This window comes from Octopus sinensis, linkage group LG9, assembly GCF_006345805.1.
Source record: "Octopus sinensis linkage group LG9, ASM634580v1, whole genome shotgun sequence".
Classification (NCBI taxonomy): domain Eukaryota; kingdom Metazoa; phylum Mollusca; class Cephalopoda; order Octopoda; family Octopodidae; genus Octopus; species Octopus sinensis.
This window is the reverse complement of record NC_043005.1, coordinates 51,208,120-51,230,619: the sequence shown is the minus strand read 5'-3', so window position 1 is coordinate 51,230,619 and position 22,500 is coordinate 51,208,120. Positions and strand designations below refer to the sequence as shown.

Below are 22,500 nucleotides of genomic sequence, written 5' to 3'. Positions count from 1 at the left end.
CTTTCTAGACAGCACCAACACATTCGGTTGCCGAAAGTATAAACAAAGCTAGTTGCTTTTTAACTACCAAAGGTCCGGATGCATTTGCTTGACGGGACACAGCATGTCGAAACATCGGTTTCCTATAATCCCTTGCACGAATGCGCCAAGTGTATCATGAACACACGGTCATTGTAAAAAGTTGCTTTATGACGTACGCTACAACGACCAGTATATTATGCATCCAAACCTTTCCGGACATATTAAGAATAAACGTGTAATTAATCGTTTCAGGTTTTGTTGAACACAGCGCAAATAATGTTTTCCTTTTTACCAACAAACTTAACAGAGTTGATGTAGTTTTGAACATGAGTTCTGTACTGCTTACAACAAAAACTTTTGCCATTTTTGCAGATGGCAGTCCCATACATTTATAAAACAATAGTGAATCTTGCAGTATGCAAAATGTCAAATGCAAGACGAAATTAGAAATAATATTTCGTTACTCAATATATCATAATGCATAATATAGATTAACTTTGCTTGGTGCAAATATCTATAAGATAAGTAGTTGCTGTCTGTATAGCAAAAGATATTTTGGAAAATACAATATTTTATTTATGTAGCCATCCTTTTCACTAAGATTGTGTGATAGCATTTGTGCTCTGAGCACTAGCGCTCGCGCTGGTCTATCCGTGTACACACACACACACGCACACGTGTATGTGTGTATGTATGTATGTATGTATGTATGTATGTATGTATGTATGTATGTATGTATGTATGTATGTATGTACGTAATTAAAGCATAATGCATTTGAATAGCCGAGACATAAGTTCTGATGAGTATAGAAATAACGCCTTTGGCCAAATCTAGTTCCCGTAATCTCTTGTTGCTGTCTGGTTTTGTCGGCTCCTTCTACAAGAATGGTATCAATCTATGTTATAATAGATTCTTCTCTTGCACAAGAGTAGAGGTGTGAAGAAGCGATAGATGAACACATTCTGATTTTATCTGATTTATTTTTATTATATTTTAAACAGCAAATAGACACTAATAACAACTTTTAAAATGGACCAAACATGGGTTCATTAGATGAAATATAATTCAATACGTAGGTTTGTGCATGTACGTGTGTTTGTATGTATGTTTGAGCATACATATACATGTGCCAGTGTGTATGTGTGTATGGATATGTGCGTATATGTATATGGATGTGTGTGTGTGTGTGTGTGTGTGTGTGTGTATAATAAGTGACTTGGCATACTCACGGCAATTGGTTTCGTCTGAAGTGTCACCAATACCACAATCCACATGACCGTCACACTTGAAAGATTTTGGAATGCATTTTTTATTTTTGCAGGCAAACTGGGTACTGTGGCATGATATGTCTATGAAGAAATAAAACAATATGAAAATAAATAATAATGATGTGGGTGGGCGGGTGGGGCAGGAAACTCGATATTATTGGTGTAGTCCTTAATGACGGTTATGATGATGCTGATAATGATAGTTATGATGATGAAAACGACGAAGACCACGATGATGATGATGATGACGACAACGGTGATGATAATGAGTTTTTTTTTATGATAATGAATGATAAGGACGAGTTATTTCTCTTGTACTAGAGCAGAAGTGTAAAGAAACAGCAGCTGAGCACATTCTGGTTTTCACCCACGATATTTCGTTGTTTGGAATTCATGTAGCATTTTTTTTTCTGTATCAACTACTAGCAGTATCGCCCGGCGTTGCTCGGGTTTGTAAGGGAAATAACTATATAAGCATTTTTAGAGAGTTACTTCCCTTATAGATGCCAATTCGGGCTTTCTTAGCCATTTCTGTTGTGGTGTCTTCGAGCCATGAAGTCGTTGTTCTAAAAGAACGCTGGTCTCCTTGACAACGCTTTACGACGTTGATTTCCTTACACTCCCTTCCCCACAGCTTCACGAGGGAGGGAAGAAGGGGGGAAAGCAAACAGGTGCAGGTGTGACCATGGACGCCAACTCCGCCGCCATCGACACACGAAAAATTATGCATTAAAATGGAATAAAAAATGATGTTAAATTATTTTTAAAATCGTAGACTCATCGTAGACGCGCACTAATACTCAGACGGGCTCGATATGAATCACGACTATAAGATACCCGAATTTGGTTAAACTGCACCGCAAAATGTGGGAGTAGTTAGGAATCTAAATCGAAGGGGACAGACACTCACACAACTACAGTTTTATATATATAGATTTTCTTGACTTCAGAGAATCAGATGTAAAGTATCAACTATTTTCGCAATTTTACTGAGCAGATCAAACTGGTCCATTATGACACACATTATAAGTTTAAGCGAGGATTAAATGATCAAGCAGTTGCATAAATGATTTTAAGTCCGTGGATTGGATCCACGGATCGGATGACAATTTGTTGTGCTTAAACGAGGTACATTATTTCATGCTGCCGCTGTCCATTCAACTGAAAATAATTAGCGGCAACGCTGGATGTAAAAGGATTGCATGGCCGGTATAGTTGTTACACTATATATGTCCCTTAATATAATATTTGTTTGTTTTGTGCTGTTGCTCTCCCTTAGGTCTGCCTGCATAAAAAAGAACCTATGAACAAAAACGTTTCAGTAATATCCTCCATCTTTTATAATTTCATGAAATATCAAGTGCTATGTCCACTGGTTTTAAAGACGATGCAGTTGATTTCAAGCCGCTGCTTCTAGCAGTAAGAAATTTTGTTCATTCCTTTTATATCATCTCAAAAAAAAAAAAAAAGTCACACTTACTGCAGTTTCTTTCATCACTACCAAGCACACAATCTGGTAGACCATTACATTTTTTAGATAGAGGGATACAGTGTCCATCACCGCACTCAAATTCTCCGGGTTTACAGGTATAGTCTGCAACAGAAAACAAATGTATAAAAAAGACACCGAGTACAGCAAAAGTATCTTCATCAGTAACATAAGTTGCCACAGCAACAGAAGCTGTGATATTTCTCTGTAAGTGGTACGATTTGATATTTATCATGTGTTGATACTAAAAGATTTGCATCATGTTAGAAGCATTTTAGCCATTAGAAAATGAAAGCTCACATTTTTATCATATAATCATTTAAGAGTTTCAATAGAGAGATTTAGATAGCGAGAGATTTAGAGGCGCGTAAGATTGTCGTTTCGATTCCTGGACCGGGCGACGCGTTGTGTTTTTGAGCAAAACATTTCATTTCACGTTGCTCCAGTCCATTCATTTGGCAAAAAGGAGTAATCCTGAAACAGACCGGCGTTCCATCTAGGTGGGGAATGTATACGCCATGAAACCAGAAAACCGGCCCTTATGAGTCGGTATAACTGGAGAAGGTAACTTTACCTTTACTTTATAGTAAGTTGGTATGTAGACTGAATGCACCACGCGATTCAGCGGTTATGACCAGCTGAATCTCCGCATTGTATAATATAGAATTTATATTGAAGTAAAGATCCACGGATAGTCGAGTAGATTAGTGTTGAAATATCAGAGAAAGGTTCAATGACGCGTGTCCCCGGGAGCGGAATTTCGCTTCGCCTATTTCCTGAATGCTTAACACTCAAATTATAACGTTCATATAGTTGAAAGTAGATACTACAAGGAGTTACAATTCTATCGCTGTTATTAACGAAAATAGGGCAGAACTAATGAGGCTTTCGTTAGACTTCGCAACTGTCTCATTTTCTCCCACGAGCTGAATCTTTCAGAGGTAATTTTCATTAGTCTGACTTCCTTTTCTTATGACTCAATGAATTACAGAACTCAGTATTTATGGGTTCATACATTAACACAAAATCATACATGTCCACGAGAATGGTGAAACACCAATTCGACTCGGCTAAAAGTAAAGTATTACTGATTATTTCATCGAACCAGGAGACATGGTGAAAAACTAACCAGAGCCATAGTAAGGCTTAATCTGAGAATATACAGGGTTATTTAAAAAGAATGAACCGATTTCATTACGCAATATTTTAATAAGGAAAAGCAATAGAAACCTCCAGCTAAGTCACAAGTATTTACTCACGATCAACTTTTATTTCCTGTCTTACAAGTGTTCAATGTGGCCCCCATGTACAGCACGAGCAATATCAATGCGATAACAGAATTTCTACCAGATGCGTATCTGCTTGACCTGCGAGATCCTCAGACCTCACCGTGTGTGATTTTTTTCTAGTGGGGATATGTAAAAGATCGCGTTTATGTTCCACCGCCACCCACTAACCTCGATGACCTTAAACATCGAATAACAACAGCGATCAACTCAGTGGATCGTGATATGCTGGTACGCGTCTGAGAGGAATTCTCTTATCGCATTGATGTTGCTGCAGATGATGGCCACATTGAACACTTGTAAGACAGGAAATGAAAGTTGATTGTGAGTAAATACTTGTGACTTAACTGGAGTTTTCTATTGCTTTTCTTTATAAAAATATTGGATAATGAAATCGGTTCATTCGTTTTGATTAGCCCTGTAAATAAATATAACTACTGTAAAGCATTTAGTCCGTTTCTGGATCATGGTATAACGCCAGAAATTTAAGGGAAGAAAATTAATCAATCATTTTGGCCCCAGTATTTTACTGGTACTCTATTTTATTGACCACACAAGTTAGTTTGGCTACCAAATTTGAAAATTCAGAATTCATTGAAAATTTTAAAATTTAGTGCATTCATGTTGTTTGCCAAGCTAAATCACGGGAGATATTTCACTTTTTCCAGAAAATAAAAAAAGGTTCAAAGTTTGATAATTTTCACCCAGTCAGAAAACAGGATTTGGAAGCTGTCATTTTGTGCGTGATAGCACGTGTTGTCATCTGTAAACAAATCAAATTCTGCTTTACGCACACCATATAACTCCGCATAACTTTTTTATTTTTTGGAATTTTCAGACTTTTTTTCTGAATTTGTTTTCTACACAGGAATTCATGCGATTATCCAAAAATAAAGCAAAAAAGTCTTTAATACGTGATCTAAGGCCTATTTGGCTGTTATTTTTAGCACATCTGACGACTACCTCAATGAGTAGAAAATATTTGTCAACACGTGCTTTCTCGCGAATAAAAGAGTTCTCATGTTTGGTTTATTACTATGGAAACAGGCATGAATGTGTCTGTGACTTACGTCTGGCTAAAATCACCCCAAATTTGCAAACTTTAAAAGCTAATAACTCTTATTGTGAAAATGAATTTCAAAGCAGTGATTTGTATATAAAACTATATAATTACACCGAATATGAAATCAATTCGAGCAGGAGTTGAAGAGATTGAAAATTTGAAGTCAAACTGAAAAGATCAGAAAATTAACTTCGCCAGGATTTGATTTAAAGTGTGGGGAAGAAATACTGCTAGGCATTTTGTTCGATTCTGCTAATCCATCACCTTAAGATAACAATGTAATAATAATACAAAAATTCATGTTTTATAATTCACAATCAACTTTATTGTGAATAGATTGTGTAACTTACTGCAATTTAATTCATCCGATCCGTCTCTACAATCGATAGTCTTGTCGCATTTATACCCCTTGGCAATACATTCTCCCATCGTACACCGGAATTCACCTGGCTTGCATTTCTTGGGACAATCTTTAATCTTAGTGCATTGGAATTTACCCACGGAGCAGACACTAAAAAGAATAAAGAGATCTTTACATGAAGTTGAGGTCTTTTAGTTATGGTTTCAGAATTAACCAGTGTATATACAGGTGAATCATGAACGTTATTATCAGCCAGAATAACTTGGCAAGATGTTATAAAGCTGGAACTTTGGTGAATTTTTGAAGGCTTGGTTAGAGGGAGAGAAATAGGAAAAAAGAAATAAAGAGACAGGAAGAAAGAAATAAAACAAAAAGAAAGACAGAAAGAAAGAAAGAGAGAGAGAGAGAGATAGAGAGATAGAGAGAGAGAGGTCTTTTTTCTGAGATGGATTAAGTATACAACACAAGAAAACCTTCCGTGCATTTTCCCGCTGTCTGCCCAAGCTTTTGATTGATTGTAAGTTTTGACTGAAGAGATTTGGATAGAAGTAAAAAAGAAGCGATGACGATGTGAACTTCATAGTCTCATGCGATTTCTTTCAATGTGTCACATATTGCAGGAAAAAAAACTATTTACATTACATTGCTATAAGTAATTTTTTCTACTATAGGCACCGGGCATGAAATTTTGTAGGGAAGGGGTATAATCAATCACATCGACCCAGTACTCTACTGGTCCTAACTTTAGCGATGACGTATAGGCGTGTGAGTGGCGGTGTAGTAAGAAGCTTGCTTACCAACCACATGGTTCTGGGTTCAGTTCCACTGCGTGACACCTTGTGTGTCTTCTACTATAGCGTCGGGCCGACCAAAGCCTTGTGAGTGAATTTGGTAGACGAAAACTATAAGAAGCCCGTAGTATATATGTATATATATATATTATATATATATATATATATATATATATATATATATATATATATGTGTGTGTGTGTGTGTGTGTGTATGTTTGTGTGTGCATGTGTGTGTGTCTGTGTTTGTCCCCCTCACCCAACATCGCTTGACAACCGATGCTGGTGTGTTTACGTCCCCGTAACTTAGTAGTTCAGCAAAAGAGACCGATAGAATAAGTACTAGGCTTACAAAGAATAAGTCCTAGGGTCGATTTGCTCGACTAAAGGCGGTGCTCCAGCATGGCCACAGTCAAATGACTGAAACAGTTAAAAGAGTAAAAGAGTAAAAGAGAAAGGACGACGGGCAGCCTCGACTGAGGAGGCACTTGAACTCTGCATGAAATGCCGATATGCATTTTGTTATATGTATTAACAATTCTGGATGCTCGCTGCCCCCAAATACATTTCTCCATAATGCCACACAGGAAGATCGAATTCTGGACCTCATAACCTGGAAGCAAACTGCTTGATCGCTAGTCCATGTCAGCACTAATGCTATTTAATATAAGTAATTAACACAAAATTCTGAATACTTGCCATTCTTTGCAATTGATTTTTAGCTTCGTTCCTGGACTGTATCTCAGACCGTTCATATAGCATGGACACTCAATAGCCGGGATACATTTCTTACCTGAAATAAAAATGTTATCATATAATGATCCGGAAATAAAACTCACATATTATTTTCTCCCCTCTCTCTTCCCCTCTCTTCTTTCTCTCCATTCTCTCGACATCTCTCACACTCTTCCTCTGTTTTACTTTTACCTGTTCTGGTTATTTTGTTGTTTCGTTATATAATGGAACAGTTCGATTATAAGGAAGGATAATTTGATTTATAATATTTAATTCGAGACATGTTTTGTGTTTGTATAGACATCACTGTTTACTGTAAATAATAATTATGATTATTATCCACTTCTTCAAATATGCAGCTGTTTCTTAGTGGTTTTAGAAAGAAAACAGATTTGGTTCCAAGTACATAAATATACTGCAAATAGAAATTAACAATAACTTTAGTGAGGCCATAGGATGAAGAAACAAACTGTTGCTGCTTTCTGATGTCTTGCATGGCTAGTTGAAGAAAATGTAAACACCACACTCACTGATACACTTAGCTTTACTGCTTCTGGTCCACCGCTACCAGAAGATTCAAAATTTGCAATAATATGAGTAGATCTATGTTCTATGCCAGTTACAACTATTTCATTTGTTATAGGCACAATGTACCTGGGATTACATTTGCCACTGTTCCTAGTAGATTGGCTAGCATCGGTCTATATGTTTTTGTATGGCACACTTTCTGAACGTATCAGTATTTCTACTTAAGATTATTTCGATACTGAGACAAAAATACACAACTGTCTTATTGAAGAGTGATGCAAAACATTGATAATGGTATGGAATTAAAGTTTTATGACACTCATCCTTTTCAAAGATGGTGTAAGTAAAAGGAAGCTGGCCTCGGCTAGGAGTCGAAAACTCACTGACAAATTAGAGCTTTTATTATAAAGTCGTTTACTACATAAATTTATTAACATTTTCAAGAATATAAACCGTACCGTCTCTTATAAACCCAGGAGCACAGAAACAGCCTTCGATACATTTTGTAGTTTTACAATAAGGTTCTGGTTCATCACCAATATTTCTACAGGTCTGAGGACAGGGAGAACCACATGTTGAATAGCGGAAGTTTTCTTCACATTGAATTGCTAGAAAATTGAAAGAAAACATAAAGGATGAAAGAAAATGAAAATAAAAAAAGGATGAATACATTTATTATGTACAGTTGCAAATAAACGTAGTAAGGTCATTTCCATTAAAACTTTTGGTGGAAAGAACAACCTTGCTCGTGAGAAATTAATATTGGACATGTCTCAGTAGATTCTGAAGTCTTATAATACTCACGTGAGAGTATTCCATCCACGATAAGATACAAATAGTAATATATAGCAGGCAATAACGAGAGGAACAGGTAGAATCGTTAGCACACCGGGCAAAATGTTCAGTGGCATTTCGTCCGTCATTACGTTGTGAGTTTAAATTCTGCCGAGGTCGACTTTGCTTTTCATCCTTCCGGAGTCGAGCACTAGGGTCGATGCTATCGAAAAGTACCTTAGGACTGAGAACCTAGGTTCGAAATTTCCCCAAGACACCTGTTGAAGGCTGAAGGGTATATGAGCCGAAACGTCGTGTTAACAACAAAGAAGATGAGGACAAATATCCGTCAAATGTAAATAATGTAAATAATGTACATAATTCCTCATCTCTTAAATATAGAACTCATTACTCTTGTTGTGCCCCAATCACAACCAATCGCACTATTTACCAAATTCAGTCCTTCCTTTGCCCAGAACGTCGGATCTCTGATATTCAATTCCACTGCTTATATCTCTAGCAACAGTTGGCTTATAACTAACTATTCATCAAAGGAATCGACCGTTAATGGAAATGATCTCATCAGCTTAGAAGAACCTGAGATGGTCTTGAGAGCAAAAGAAGAGCAAATGGAATAAATAAGTAAATAAAAAGTGAAGACAGGAAAGAAAGAAAGAAAGAAGAAAGAAAGAAAGAAAGAAAGAAAGAAAGAAAGAATGAAAGAAAGAAAAGAACAATGGGATACATACGACACAATTCTTGACTTCTCCATTTTATATAAATGTTGTGTCTGCTGCACATGTCTGCGAAGTTTGATATCGCTGCGCATAAACATTCGCAGTCACCACCTGTATCACAACTGGAATAAACAAATAATACGTAAAATGATTATTACTATTATTACTATTATTATTCCTAATAAAAAAAAGGGCTACGTTGTGGGGATGTAAACAAACTCACCACAAGCAAAACAAACACAATGCCGCACATACAGAGACATTTGTATGTATGTATGTATGTATGTGTGTATGTGTGTATATATGTGTGTATGTATGTATGTATGCATGCATGTATGTGTGTATGTATGTGTGTATGTATGTATGTGTGTATGTATGTATGTGTGTATGTATGTATGTGTGTATGTATGTGTGCATGTACGTATGTGTGTATGTATGTGTGCATGTACGTATGTGTGTATGTATGTATGTATGTGTGTATGTATGTGTTATGTATGTATTTGTGTATGTGTGTATGTATGTATGTATGTATTATATATATATATATATATATATATATATATATATATATATATATATATGTAAGAGTACAAAGTGTACGTACGCCGCTATATATATAAAAATACAAAATGAGACAAGAACGCAAAACATCCGGACAATTAGGTGATACAAAAAGGGACAACAGAACATCCAGATAGACGATACAAAGAAACACGGACGGGTCATTCGAAGCCTTTTATCTTCAGTCAAGAACCGGATCATCCTCGCAATTTCGGCTGATTAATCTTGAGATTGCTCCTATCAGGCCAGCCCCAAGGAAAAACTAAGCTAAGAGCATTAGATTCCTTGGAAAAAAGCATCGAATGTATACGAAAAAAGGACGGAAAAACGGATGATGTTACACGAATATAAATACAAAAATAACACACACACACATATATATATATACGAGCAAAACGCCCCCGTCCAATGGACGATGCTGAGTTGTCAAACATTTAAACCAAATTTTCTCAAAACAACTTGTCCGACCATCCCATAGGCCTCCCCTTTGAGAAACACTGATTTAACCTAAATTTGAGACACCAGCAAAAGAAGAAATAAAGGTAGACTTTTTCCTATTCCAAGGAAAAACGATTTTACAAATGCACGTTCCCACGGCTTTATCGATCGCATTCTCACCTGGAATCGATTTTTGTAATTTTTTCAAGACTTATACTACACACCCTTATACCGTCGGTATCTAGATATCAAATTTGGGCGCAATCGGATGGAAGATGCCCAAGATCCTAGAAGACACACACACAGACAGACAGAACGGATTTTATATAATAATATGTATTATATATATATATATATATATAGATATATATATATATAATATATATATATTATATATATTCTTTTGTTCTTTTATTCTTAAACAGGTTTCAGCCCTAAGGCTGTGGCCGTGATGGAGCACATCAACTATATATACTTATCGTACATTACCCGTGTATTTGCCGGTAGACACCGATTTGCTGAGGTGGAGGTCACGCTCTCAAAGCGTCTGTGTTCGTGTACGTGTGGCTGATAAGCTACAAAAATGGCGAAACATTGACGTCCATCACTCCTGGATGGGATCAGAAGTGAGTTATCTCAGCTGTCCGGCGCTTTGAGAGAGTGTTCACTACCACGCCATAACGCAGACTACCCGCAAATATACCGGGCTTGTGCGTTTGTTTGATAATTTTTATTGCACTAGCACTGCTACTCTTTCATACTTGAATATATATATATATATATATATATTATATATATATATATATGTGTGTGTGTGTGTGTGTGTGTGTGTGTGTGTGTGTGTGTGTTAAATAAAAAGAGATAACAAACCCAAATGCTGTCTGGAATTTTCAGGACGTTTATAAAGAGAAAGTTAGTCTTACAGCTGTTTCTGGGATATTAGATATATTAGCATTCATTCTCCTATTTCCCTATATACTCCTTCTTTCCTTCCTTTTCCAAAATGACTCCTTATGCTGAACTCTTATATTTCCCTCTATTTAACCATATCACATAGTCTCCGATGAAGGGATATCGCTAACACCCAGAAACAGTAAAACTAACTTTCTCTTTTTAAATGTCCAGAAAATTCCACACAGCCTTGGCTTTGTTGTCTCGTTTTATTTAACACACACACACGCACACATGCTCATACACACACGCACACATGCTCATACACACACGCACACATGTTCATACACACATACCCCCACACACACACATAACCCCCCACACACACAATAACCCCCCCCCCCCACACCACACACACACAAATATGTTTGATGCGCAGGTGAAGTTATTTTTTTACGACAAAAGTGTGTCTCGACTTGAAATATTTATAAACCGTCAAAAGCTTGAATATTTTAATTTTTTTTGTTTTATTATTAGTGTAGCTTAAAATGTTTTCCGAAAATTGCTGTTTCTTTTCAGATATCATCAGAAAAGGTAATTAAAATTCATTAAAATGACAGATTGACAGATCTATCGGACTTTCAAAGAGGTCAAATTGTTGGGGGCTCGTATGGAATATTAAAAAATATAAAATGGTGACAATTTACCCATCGCACCCTGTATCTCTATATTATAATTCTGAAATGCGAAAAGTTTGTTTGTTTGTCTGGTTTTGGCATTGAGAACGGGTTAAAGGCTACTAGATCCCGTCGGATTGACTCCAACATTTACAGGGACATGTAAAACGAGGTGAGGATGTGAGTGGGCTAGGTTAGAAATCCCTATCTAAAAAGGTGTCGTTGCTAGGGCCAAAAACGCACTTTGACAAGTCTACTCTCATTCTTTTATGTATCTGTCTTTCTCCATCACTCACTCTCTTTCCTCCTTTCCCATCACTTTCTATCTATAACGTCGTTTCACAGCGTCTATTATCTTTCCCTCGCCGCCATCGCATTCTATTGTCTGCCTGTCTTCCTCCATCTCTCTCTCTCCCCTCTCTTCTTTTCAATTTCTCTCTATAACGTCATTTGATAGCGTCTACTATCTTTCCTTCGCCAGCGCTGTCACTCTCTCTCTACGTCTGTCTGCATTCATAAAGAGAATTATCATCGCCACCACAACCACACAATCATGAGAATCTTTCTCTTAAAGCAAATCATCTTTAGGTTTCAAAATATTTCATTTTTCAGTCCTCTCTTTCATATATCACCTTTCTTCCGCGTGTCTCCTCTTTTCCCCCTTCTCTCCATTTCTCTCTCTCTTAACGACGTTTGGCACCCTCCGCCGTCTCTCTTTCTTCTCCAATGCATCTCTCAATGACAGCCGCAAAGTTTAAATATTCCTACCACAGGTCTTTCAGAAAGGTAAAACAGATATTATTATTTTGGCGTGGATAAAATGAATTTATTTGTATGCTCAAGCTGACCGTCGTTAACAAAAAATTTTCTGTAAATTTGAAAAATTTTCCAGTTTTGAAATATTTAGGAATTCTCTGTTACATCAAACTAAAAAATTTGCGCCAGCCTTTTAAATCGTCAATGTGTTGCCGTCCATGATGAAGAAGTTTTGAATGCTTGCCATGGTGAGTCTACTGTCGTGAAAAAGAATCACTTCAAAACTTGGTGTTTAAGAATTTTCTTTTACATCAAGTTCAAAATTTTACGCCAGCCGTTAAACTGCAATTACGTTGCTGTCCGTCGTTAAGAAATGCCAGCCATGGTGACTCTACTATCTTCAGATTTCATCCCTTCAAACTTTCGTTTCCAATATTTTTTTCAGCTCGCAAGTTCGTCTGTCCCTTTTAAATGTTAGTGTTTTGCTTTCTGCCTTGAAGCAGACCTTTCCGTTGTCACTACCTGATATTTATGATTGATCTTTCAAACTACTTTTTTTCTCAACTTACTCAAGATCTTTTGTTGTTTATAAATGGGAGAGAGAGAGATAGAGAAAGATAGAGAGTAAGAGAAAGCGAGGGAGAGTCCGAGAGAAAGGAAGAGTAAGAGAGTGGGAAGAGAGAGATAAAGGAGAGAGAAACAAAGGGGGAGAATCATCATCATCATCATCATCATCATCATCGTTTAACGTCCGTTTTCCGTGCTAGCACGGGTTGAACGGTTTGACCGGGGTCTGGGAAGCCAGGAGGCTGCACCAGGCTCCAGTCTGATCTGGCAGTGTTTCTACAGCTGGATGCCCTTCCTAACGCCAACCACTCCGTGATTGTAGTGGAGTGCTTTTTTCGTGCCACCGGCACAGGTGCCACGGGGTGGGGGGATTGGCGCTTGCAGCGGCCACGATCGGTTGGTGCTTTTTACGTGCCACCGGCACAGAAGCCAGTCAAGGCGGCGCTGCCATCGGCCACGTTCGGGTGGTGCTTTTTACGTGCCGAAAGGATGCAACAGAAAATAACAACCACACTCTTACCCGCGCGTAGAGCGGGTCACCTTAAGCTAGTATATGTATATATAATATATATATGATATATATATATATATATATATATATATATATATATGTATTATATATATATATATATATATATATATGTATGTATATATATATGTGCATGTTCATATATCTGGAGGTAGATATGTTTGTGTGCATAAGCGACTTACCCGCAAGCATCTTGAACACAGTCGTCATAGAATGTCTTATATTTATCACCGGTAGCTTGGCGACATCTTTCGAAAAGCGGGCCTCGTCTGATGGGATTGCATGCACTTTGTGCCCACATTCTCCTCTCTGGACTCTGTATTGAAAACAGAAAAAAAAAATATGTTCAGTAATTAATTAATTAAATAATTGAGGAATTCATATAAAAGTATATTTCGATACTGAGCAAATTTTCATTTGAATTGAGATAACAACCGAACAAAGTAATGATTTCTCTTTGCTGTTTTCTTTTAACAAGGCTAAAAGCTGCTGCCACTTATTCATGCTGTTTAGCTCCTGGTTAAATATTATTACAGTTTCTGAAAAAGAGAATTCTTTATATGTTTCCAAAGGCCAATCATCGGTTCACTGCGTTTCGAGCGGAGAGAGTGACTAAAAGCGCAAACTGCGAAGTAACGTTTTACTTTTAACTTTCTTGCCGATGATACTATGGCAATATAAATATACAAGAGCCACACACTCACACGTATGTCTGTCTGTCTATCACTCACTCACTCTATCTATCTATCTATCTATCTATCTATCTATCTATCTATCTATCTATCTATCTATCTATCTATCTATCTATCTATCTATCTATCTATCTATCCCTCCATCCATCTGTCCATCCATCTATCTATCTCTCCATCTATCTATCTATCTATCTATCTATCTATCTATCTATCTATCTATCTATCTATCTATCTGTCTATCTGTCTGTCTGTCTGTCTGTCTGTCTGTCTATCTATCTATCTATCTATCTATCTATCTATCTATCTATCTATCTGTCTGTCTGTCTGTCTGTCTGTCTGTCTGTCTGTCTGTCTGTCTGTCTATCTATCTATCTATCTATCTATCTGCCCGTCTGTCTTTCTGTCTATCTCCCTATCTATTTATCCATCTATCTATCCCACTTCTCTCCCTCCCTCCTTCCCTCCCTCTCCCTATCCCCCCTCTCTCCATACGTACACGCAATACAAACTCCTCACAAGTAAATAGACCAACCCTCATAACGTTGTTTTATCTATGCAGACATCACTCATTATTTACGGCGATGCCCAGATGAATTAAATAATTAAAAACTGCACAAGGCATGTCTAATAAACACTAGATTAAGTATTTCAGACCGTCAAATGAAATATTTATATTTCTAGAAATAAATTCTTCAAGAATGACCATAACTCTATACTGTATATGTAAGTGTGTGTATGTATATATAAAACATATTGGCTCAGAAGATCCCAAAACCTATGGATCCAGGAATCCCCAAAGTCCATTGGGCCAAGGTCCCAACTAGGTCTAAACCTGGCCTTGTTGTTGTTGTTGTTGTTGAGTAATAAATTTACATTTTGCCGTGTTTAATATTACCAACCGGCTTCTGGATGCTTTCTACTAGATGCTTTCTACTAGATGCTGGATGTTTTCTATTGAAAGAAATCAAGCCATGTCTCCGACGTAGGAATGGTTTTTCCTACTTCCGCTCGCCAACCTCAAAGCTCCTGAACAACCCTGCGGGTAGTCATACAACCTATTTCTTTATTACCCACAAGGGGCTAAACATAGAGGGGACAAACAAGGACAGACATAGGTATTAAGTCGATTACATCGACCCCAGTGTGTAACTGGTGCTTAATTTATCGACCCCGAAAGGATGAAAGGCAAAGTCGACCTCGGCGGAATTTGAACTCACAACGTAACGGCAGACGAAATACGGCTACGCATTTCGCCCGGCGTGCTAACGTTTCTGCCAGCTCGCCGCCCTGGTCATACAACCGCTTCTAGCTATGTTATGTACAAAATCGAAGCAATTTTTAAATAAATAAATTATATGCTTACATTACAAAATATCCCCTGATCACTCGGTTTCGTTTGTGGAACAGCCACGCAATCTTGTAACCGCCAGCTATGACCGAAATCAGACGCTAGATTTCTGACAGCATTATCGGGGCCTTTGAAATCATTTTCAGCATTTCCATCATAATTTCCGCACAGACCTTCAACTTTTCCCATCCAGTAAGGAGAAACATGCACATAAACACGTGTCGCTAGAAAATAAATACACACATGAGATTAATTTACGAACGTGTATATTTGATGTATATTTTTGAAAAAATGTTTTTGACTATATCTTATCTTTTATTTGATTCAGTCATTAGACTGTGGCCTTGCTGGAACACCACCTTGAATGGTTTAACCGAACAAATCGATTCCAGTAATTTTAAAGTCGAGTACTTATTCTATCGGTCTTTTTACCGAACCGCTAGGTTATGGGACGTAAAGAAGCTAACGCTGTTAAGCGTTGGGCGGGGAGGAAAGCATAAAAACAAACATACACGCAGAAATATATGCATCTTTGCATACATACAAACATAATACATGCATATAAATACATATAAACATATGCATAAAACACAGAAATCTGCACATACATACATACATACATACATACATACATACATACATTATGGCTGCCCCCTGGTTATCGAGTATGGCCATTGCAGGAAGCTTAACTGTTACTGGTGCTGTGATCGAATGTGACTTTTTAGCCCAGCTAAAGATCTACAATGTCTTATACAGAATTGGCAACTAAAACCTTTACCGGTAGTGGCCGGCTGTAGTTGTAACTGGGCTTCATGTACCTTGCATGTCGTTTAAGTCCTCCTGCCGAATTACACTCTCTTCCACATGCCCGGCAGATATGATTAGTATGGTGTGTTACACCACCACCAGTGGCCAGGTTGTCACTCATCTGTCTCGCTTTATGACTACGAAGAAACATACATACATACATACATACATACATACATACATACATACAAACAAAAATACCGTGTTGCTGATGTTGAAATTCCAATGGGTATTTGAAGGTGTGTCGCCTAGTGGTAATGAGTTTTGAGCACACGTAATGGGTAATGAGTTTTGAGAAAGATCGTAGTTTAGATTCTCGACTAGATATTTTAAAAGGATTGCACAACAATTGGACAATTGAACGAGAAAATAACCTTTATTACGCCAATTTACTCAGCAAAGTAAGTTCGCAATGCCCTGATAGGAGAACTGAGTACCAATACAGAACTACAATAAGAAGTGCAGTGATCCTTATCTTCACCACTTTTACAAGTACTTTCATCACTTAGCAATTTAATCTGCTAGTTTTCTTTTGCTGTGGTCATACCATTCCAGCATTTATTTTATCGATCATTGAGGGATGATAGTCAACAGCTGGTACCAAGACTGATTTGAGGCTAGACAAAATAATACGTGCATATAAATACATATAAACATATGCATAAAACACAGAAATCTGCACATACACATACATATTATCTGCACATACGTATTATGTTTGTATGTATGCAAAGATGCATATATTTCTGCGTGTATGTTTGTTTTTATGCTTTCCTCCCCGCCCAACGCTTAACAGCGTTAGCTTCTTTACCTCCCATAACCTAGCGGTTCGGTAAAAAGACCGACTAAGGCTGATTTGAGGCTAGACAAAATCAGCATAGCAGCAACAGCAACACTAACAATAAATAAATACGAAAATACTGATTACTTACCTCCATCCCATTGGATCGTCAGGCCGATGTTTGTCAAGATGTGATAGAAAAATCCACTTCTGGAAATAACAAAATCTTGAAATTTTGCATAGGTTTGATTGATTAGGTGTTCGTTCACTTTTAGCCCAACTCCTCGAGTCATGAAAATTTTCTGTTTTTTAATAGCTACCTCAACAGCTTTTGTACAGGTCACACTACTCAAACCACATTTCACATTCTTAGTGATAATAGAGAATGTTTTGTCTAAAGATCTTGAAAGCACGTACATACAGTTTCCCATAAAGGTATAACTTTTACCGTCTAATGATTGATAGTGAGGGTCACCAGATGCCCAACAAGTTGCTGCAATGAAAAAGAAGAAAACAATTTAAGATGTTGTTTCATGTAGGAGATTGAGACTTTTGAAACACAAATCAATCTCTTTTCAAAGTTATCTTTACAGAGTGTCTATGAAATTTAGAGCCAGTATTGAAAGTAACAACGTTTCATATGCGAATACGTCTGCGTAAACAATGCGATCGAAGATAGAAAAGTGGGTATTAGGTGTATATACATATTCCATAGTGATAGAATCACACACCTAACACACAGGTGGGGCACAATATTAACTCATAGGCCTTTAATATACTTGATAGTATATTATGGGTGCATAACGAAATGCAGTGTCCCCTACAAGTAATCAACATATTAATCTGCTTACATATAAGAAGAGCTGTTACTTGATTCGAATTTACAAAGTGTTAAGTAGATTCAGCTTTTCCTTAATGGAACACAGTCTCATATTACAGGTCCCATCTTCAACTAAAGGTTGAGTCGGGCACATATTCATTACCCAACAGTGAACTAAGTCAATAAATGTGGAATTAAATGTCCGGTCTTGAATTTCAAACAATACCGGTGAAATGAATTTGATTTTAAGAGCCAGCTCAATATACACGGTCATTTCATTGCAACTAACTGTAAACAATATATTACAGAAATGTTTAAGCTCATTATTATTATTCGTCCTGTTCTGTCCCTTTATGTTTCTAATCATGTGTGTCAGCCCTTGTGGCCAATAAAAAGAATTAATTATTATTATTATTATTATATTATTATTATTATTATTATTATCATCATCATCATCATCATCATCATCATCATCATCATAATCATCTTTTGTTTCTTGTCCATCTTCACATGTTCTGCAGTTGTTATGTTTCTTTTCATTATATGTTTTTGGTAATTTCTGGTGGGGAAGCTTTGGTCTTGTGCTGCAATTAAAAATCCTTCAAACTGCTATTGTATCAATTCATCCAACGACGAACAATATTTTGTTTCTTTGGGATAAATGTCGGTTGACAGTTTGCACTTAGAGTTCCTATGTTGTCGATCAACATCTTAGGAATAGCAGCTATATTACTTCATGCTACTGTTTAAGAGAAGGGCGCGGGTCCTCGCTACCCCCTGCACATTAGGAACAGACTATCATGGACTATCATTCTATCATGGATAGAATGTCTTTGTCCATTGATTGGAACGATCAGGGTTCTCCTAGGGATAAATCGCAGTAACAACATACTACATTTGTGAATTATTCACGAAAGGATAGTAGATGGCTGAATCTCTAAAATGTCGGGCAAAAATGCTAGTTTGTATTGAGCTACATCCCTTTATGTTCATTTCTTGCCGGGATCAACACTGAGATTTTTTTCCGTGTCGAAAAATATGCACCATTCAAATAATTACTGGAGTCGATTCAAGTTACTATATACTTTCCTTTAAAAATGCCAGAATACTTTAATTTATTTATTTAGAAGCTCCTTCATGTTGAGAAGTAGAAAGCATCGACCTATGACACTTATGAAATTTCTTTCGTGCGAACAGTTAACCATTCAATGGAGGAACTCTTTCATCAACTGAGTCTCCAACCCATTCCGGACCGTTCCATTCTCATTCGAACTCTCTGTTCCTTCAAGAAATCAGATGTTTAAAATATCCAAGACAGAAAGATAAATATTTCATTGTTTTTTTTTTTTTCAATTTGATATATTACCTGCGCAGTTAGTTTTCGAAACTGTCACCCAAATATTATTCTTGCAAACCCTGAAAAATAAAATGGAAAATGTTAAATAATTTCTAACAAACTCTCTTTCGACTGGATATGTATGAAATTTCCTTTGTTGGATATGTTTCTCTATATATATACATATATAATAAAAAAAAGTAATAATAATAATAATAATAATAATAATAATAATAATAATAATAATAATGATAATAATAATAATAACAATAATAATGATGCAGTACCAGGCAGTGGCTCTCATGGCTTCTAATCTTAATTGATTGGAAGTGTTATCATGTACATTGTTTTGTCTTGGGCTACAGCAAATATTCTGCTTAATACCACAGATTTGCTTGTCAGTTGCTTAACCTTAACCAGTTGAACATGTCCCTTAGTGGCTGACGCTATGTGCATCTCTGATCACAAGCAGAAGTAGTGGGGGAGCATCATAGCCATGTGTTGAGAGGGATTCTTTGGGATTTGGATAATTCACCTTTGGAAACATGGGTGTTTCGTTCAACATCCTTAAACAACCTTTATTCAGGAACCTTTTGGGCAGGATGGGTTACTCGACCAGAAGAAAATTCAAACTGGGCTCCGCCTGCAAGGTCATGCGCTGTTTATCTTGATATAAGATCACCATGTCGCGCACATATGGTTGTGATGCATGTGCCTAGTGAACCCTTATCAGACGGGTAATCATGATGGGTATACTGGGCTTCGTATATTTTACCCCAGTGTCACTTTGATGGCATGCACTGCTCAATAATTATAATGATGATAATAATAATAATAATAATAATTATTATTATTATTATTATTATTATTAATATTATTATTATTATTATTATTATTATACAAAAGCCATTACATATTAGTTAGCAGGGATGTTAACCTGAGGTTTGGCGATAACAATTTCTCTAAAACTCTCAAGAACCTTCCCTGTCTCCTTGTTTCCCTTTTTATTTTTTGTTTTCACAACTGCATTATACTCGAGTATATACAGATTATTTCCTGCAACAACAAATATATGATCATTGACAGTTTTGTCTTTTGTTATGGATTTATTACAGAAAGAGTGGCAGCAACTGTATTCGTGTGTAAGGCGTACAAGACTCATAGAAAACAATATGTGGAAGAAAAACCATAATTTATTGGTTTCTACAGTGAAAAGTCGGTTCATCAAGAGATTGAGTTATTCTTGGCTCGAGTACCTGATCTGAATACTTGTAAGAGAGTACATTACACTAACGGGCCCACGAAGATCATGGTAATTCGGACGACAGATTAAGCATACCACACAAAAACAATTAGCATCCATGTGACAGGTTTCTTTGCAATTTCCATCTACCGAATATCACTCACTAGGTTTTAGTGGTACGAAGGCTACTGCAAAAGACTTTTGACCAACGTGCTGTGCAATGAGGCCAAACAAAAAGCAATGTCATTGCAAAACGAACCTCTTAAGTACACAGCCATCCTTTATATACTGACTGAAAAATGTTTCAGTTGATCGTGAAGTTAACGTGCAAGTCGCTGAGCTCTCCATTGACACGTGTACCCTCAGCAGGATTTTCAGAGATATAACGTGATGCAGAATATGAGAAGGCTGGCCCTTTGAAATACGGGCACTACTCATTTTTGTCAGCTGAATGAACTGGAACAGGGTGAAATAAAGTGTCTTGCCCAAAGACACAACATACCCAGAGAATCGAACTCACGGCCTTATGAACGTGAGTTGAAAACCATAACTACTAAGCCATGTGCCTTCGACTGAAAAATAAAGATGGCTAAATAGATGGCTAAAATAAAAAAAAAGTTACTTACAATTCTTTGCATCCAATTTTAATTTTTTGTCCTGGCTTATACCATTTATTGTCATATTTACAGGGGCAATCATCTTTTTCTACACATCCACCCTGTTTCAGAAGATAAATGATAGATTAATTATTAAAAACGATACTAATTTTACGAGTGTGTAGAATGAAAATAAAGGCGCCAAACGAAAATAAATAATAAGATCGAATGTTTTGGATTATGCCATTTAATCAAAGAAAAATAACAGAATTAAGAGGAGTGGAAAAAAATGAGGAAGGATAGTAAACTTACGAAGTATATTTACATAAACAAGATTAGTATAAAAGAGTAATTCGATAGCGGAGTTGTAGGAACGGAAGTGACGACAGGGAGAGAAATCTAGAAAGCGAGAGGAAGTTGAAGGAACAAAGAGAGGGAAGGGAAAGAATAAAAGTGAGAGTGGAGCAGTATATAGTTATCAGTGTGTGTGTGTGTGTGTGTGTGTGGTGTGTGTGTATGTGTGTGTGTGTGTGTGTGTATGTGTATGTGTGTGTGTGTGTATGTGTGTGTGTGAGTGTGTGGTGTAGCGTTGTTAAATGTGGTGCTGATATCTTTGTAAGTGTGAAACAGCATCTGATGTATTAAGAAATATTTAGTTTGTGCATCTAAGCATCTGTCAGTCGCACGTAATTTTTAACATCTGACGAAGAGTATATATACATACATACAAACCTACACACACACACACACACACACACATACACAAACGCATGTGTGCAAACACATACATATAAATATATACAATCCCCCATCTTTTGCCATGTCTATCTATTAAACCACATCGTTTGTTCATGCTAAATTAAAGTTCAATCAGTTCATTCTTTTGTGCTTCAGTTTATTTGTATATTTATTACTCTGTCAAACTATCAACCAATAGGTACATCCGTATGTCCCTATATCCACATATCAGTCTAATTGTTGATGTACATTTCGGAGGATTCAACCAACACACACAGAAAAATCAAGCCACTAACTTGTTTGTTATCTTCCATGCGTCCTACATTGTCAAGTAACCGAGTTTCTTACCGACACTTATAGTAACAGAACACACAACCTTGCATACTAAGTAGCATAAAGCTAATTTAAATTCATGAGCCCAAACCTATTCTATTCATCTTACGCCATCGTTCACCAATCACCTGCTGCTATAAATTAACCTTATTTACATTGCAATATGGATTAGCCCCGAAATGCTTTACCAGTTCCTTCATGAGTAGCAACTGAAAACTTAAGAAATAAGCTGTTAACCAATAAATATTATGCTACGCATGACAGGAAAAAATATTTCTAAAACGGTCACTTAAATGACTACACGCTTGTATTTTGGTCATTTCGAAATCCCAC

The 22,500-nt window shown here is 36.8% G+C and overlaps 1 protein-coding gene across 1 annotated transcript in view; it reads right to left on the bottom strand.

The window, feature by feature from the left end:
• LOC118764670 (SCO-spondin-like) overlaps nt 1-22,500 on the bottom strand; it is a 109,862-nt gene that overhangs the window by 31,433 nt on the left and 55,929 nt on the right. The window contains exons 19-29 of the mRNA XM_036505672.1: nt 21,127-21,218; nt 19,288-19,337; nt 17,253-17,594; nt 15,529-15,737; nt 13,656-13,789; nt 9,067-9,176; nt 8,002-8,151; nt 6,980-7,073; nt 5,479-5,639; nt 2,771-2,884; nt 1,252-1,371 (exon numbers count right to left, since the gene is read on the bottom strand). Of these exons, the coding sequence (XP_036361565.1) occupies nt 1,252-1,371; nt 2,771-2,884; nt 5,479-5,639; nt 6,980-7,073; nt 8,002-8,151; nt 9,067-9,176; nt 13,656-13,789; nt 15,529-15,737; nt 17,253-17,594; nt 19,288-19,337; nt 21,127-21,218 (1,576 nt within the window). The remainder of the gene's footprint in view (nt 1-1,251; nt 1,372-2,770; nt 2,885-5,478; nt 5,640-6,979; nt 7,074-8,001; nt 8,152-9,066; nt 9,177-13,655; nt 13,790-15,528; nt 15,738-17,252; nt 17,595-19,287; nt 19,338-21,126; nt 21,219-22,500) is intronic.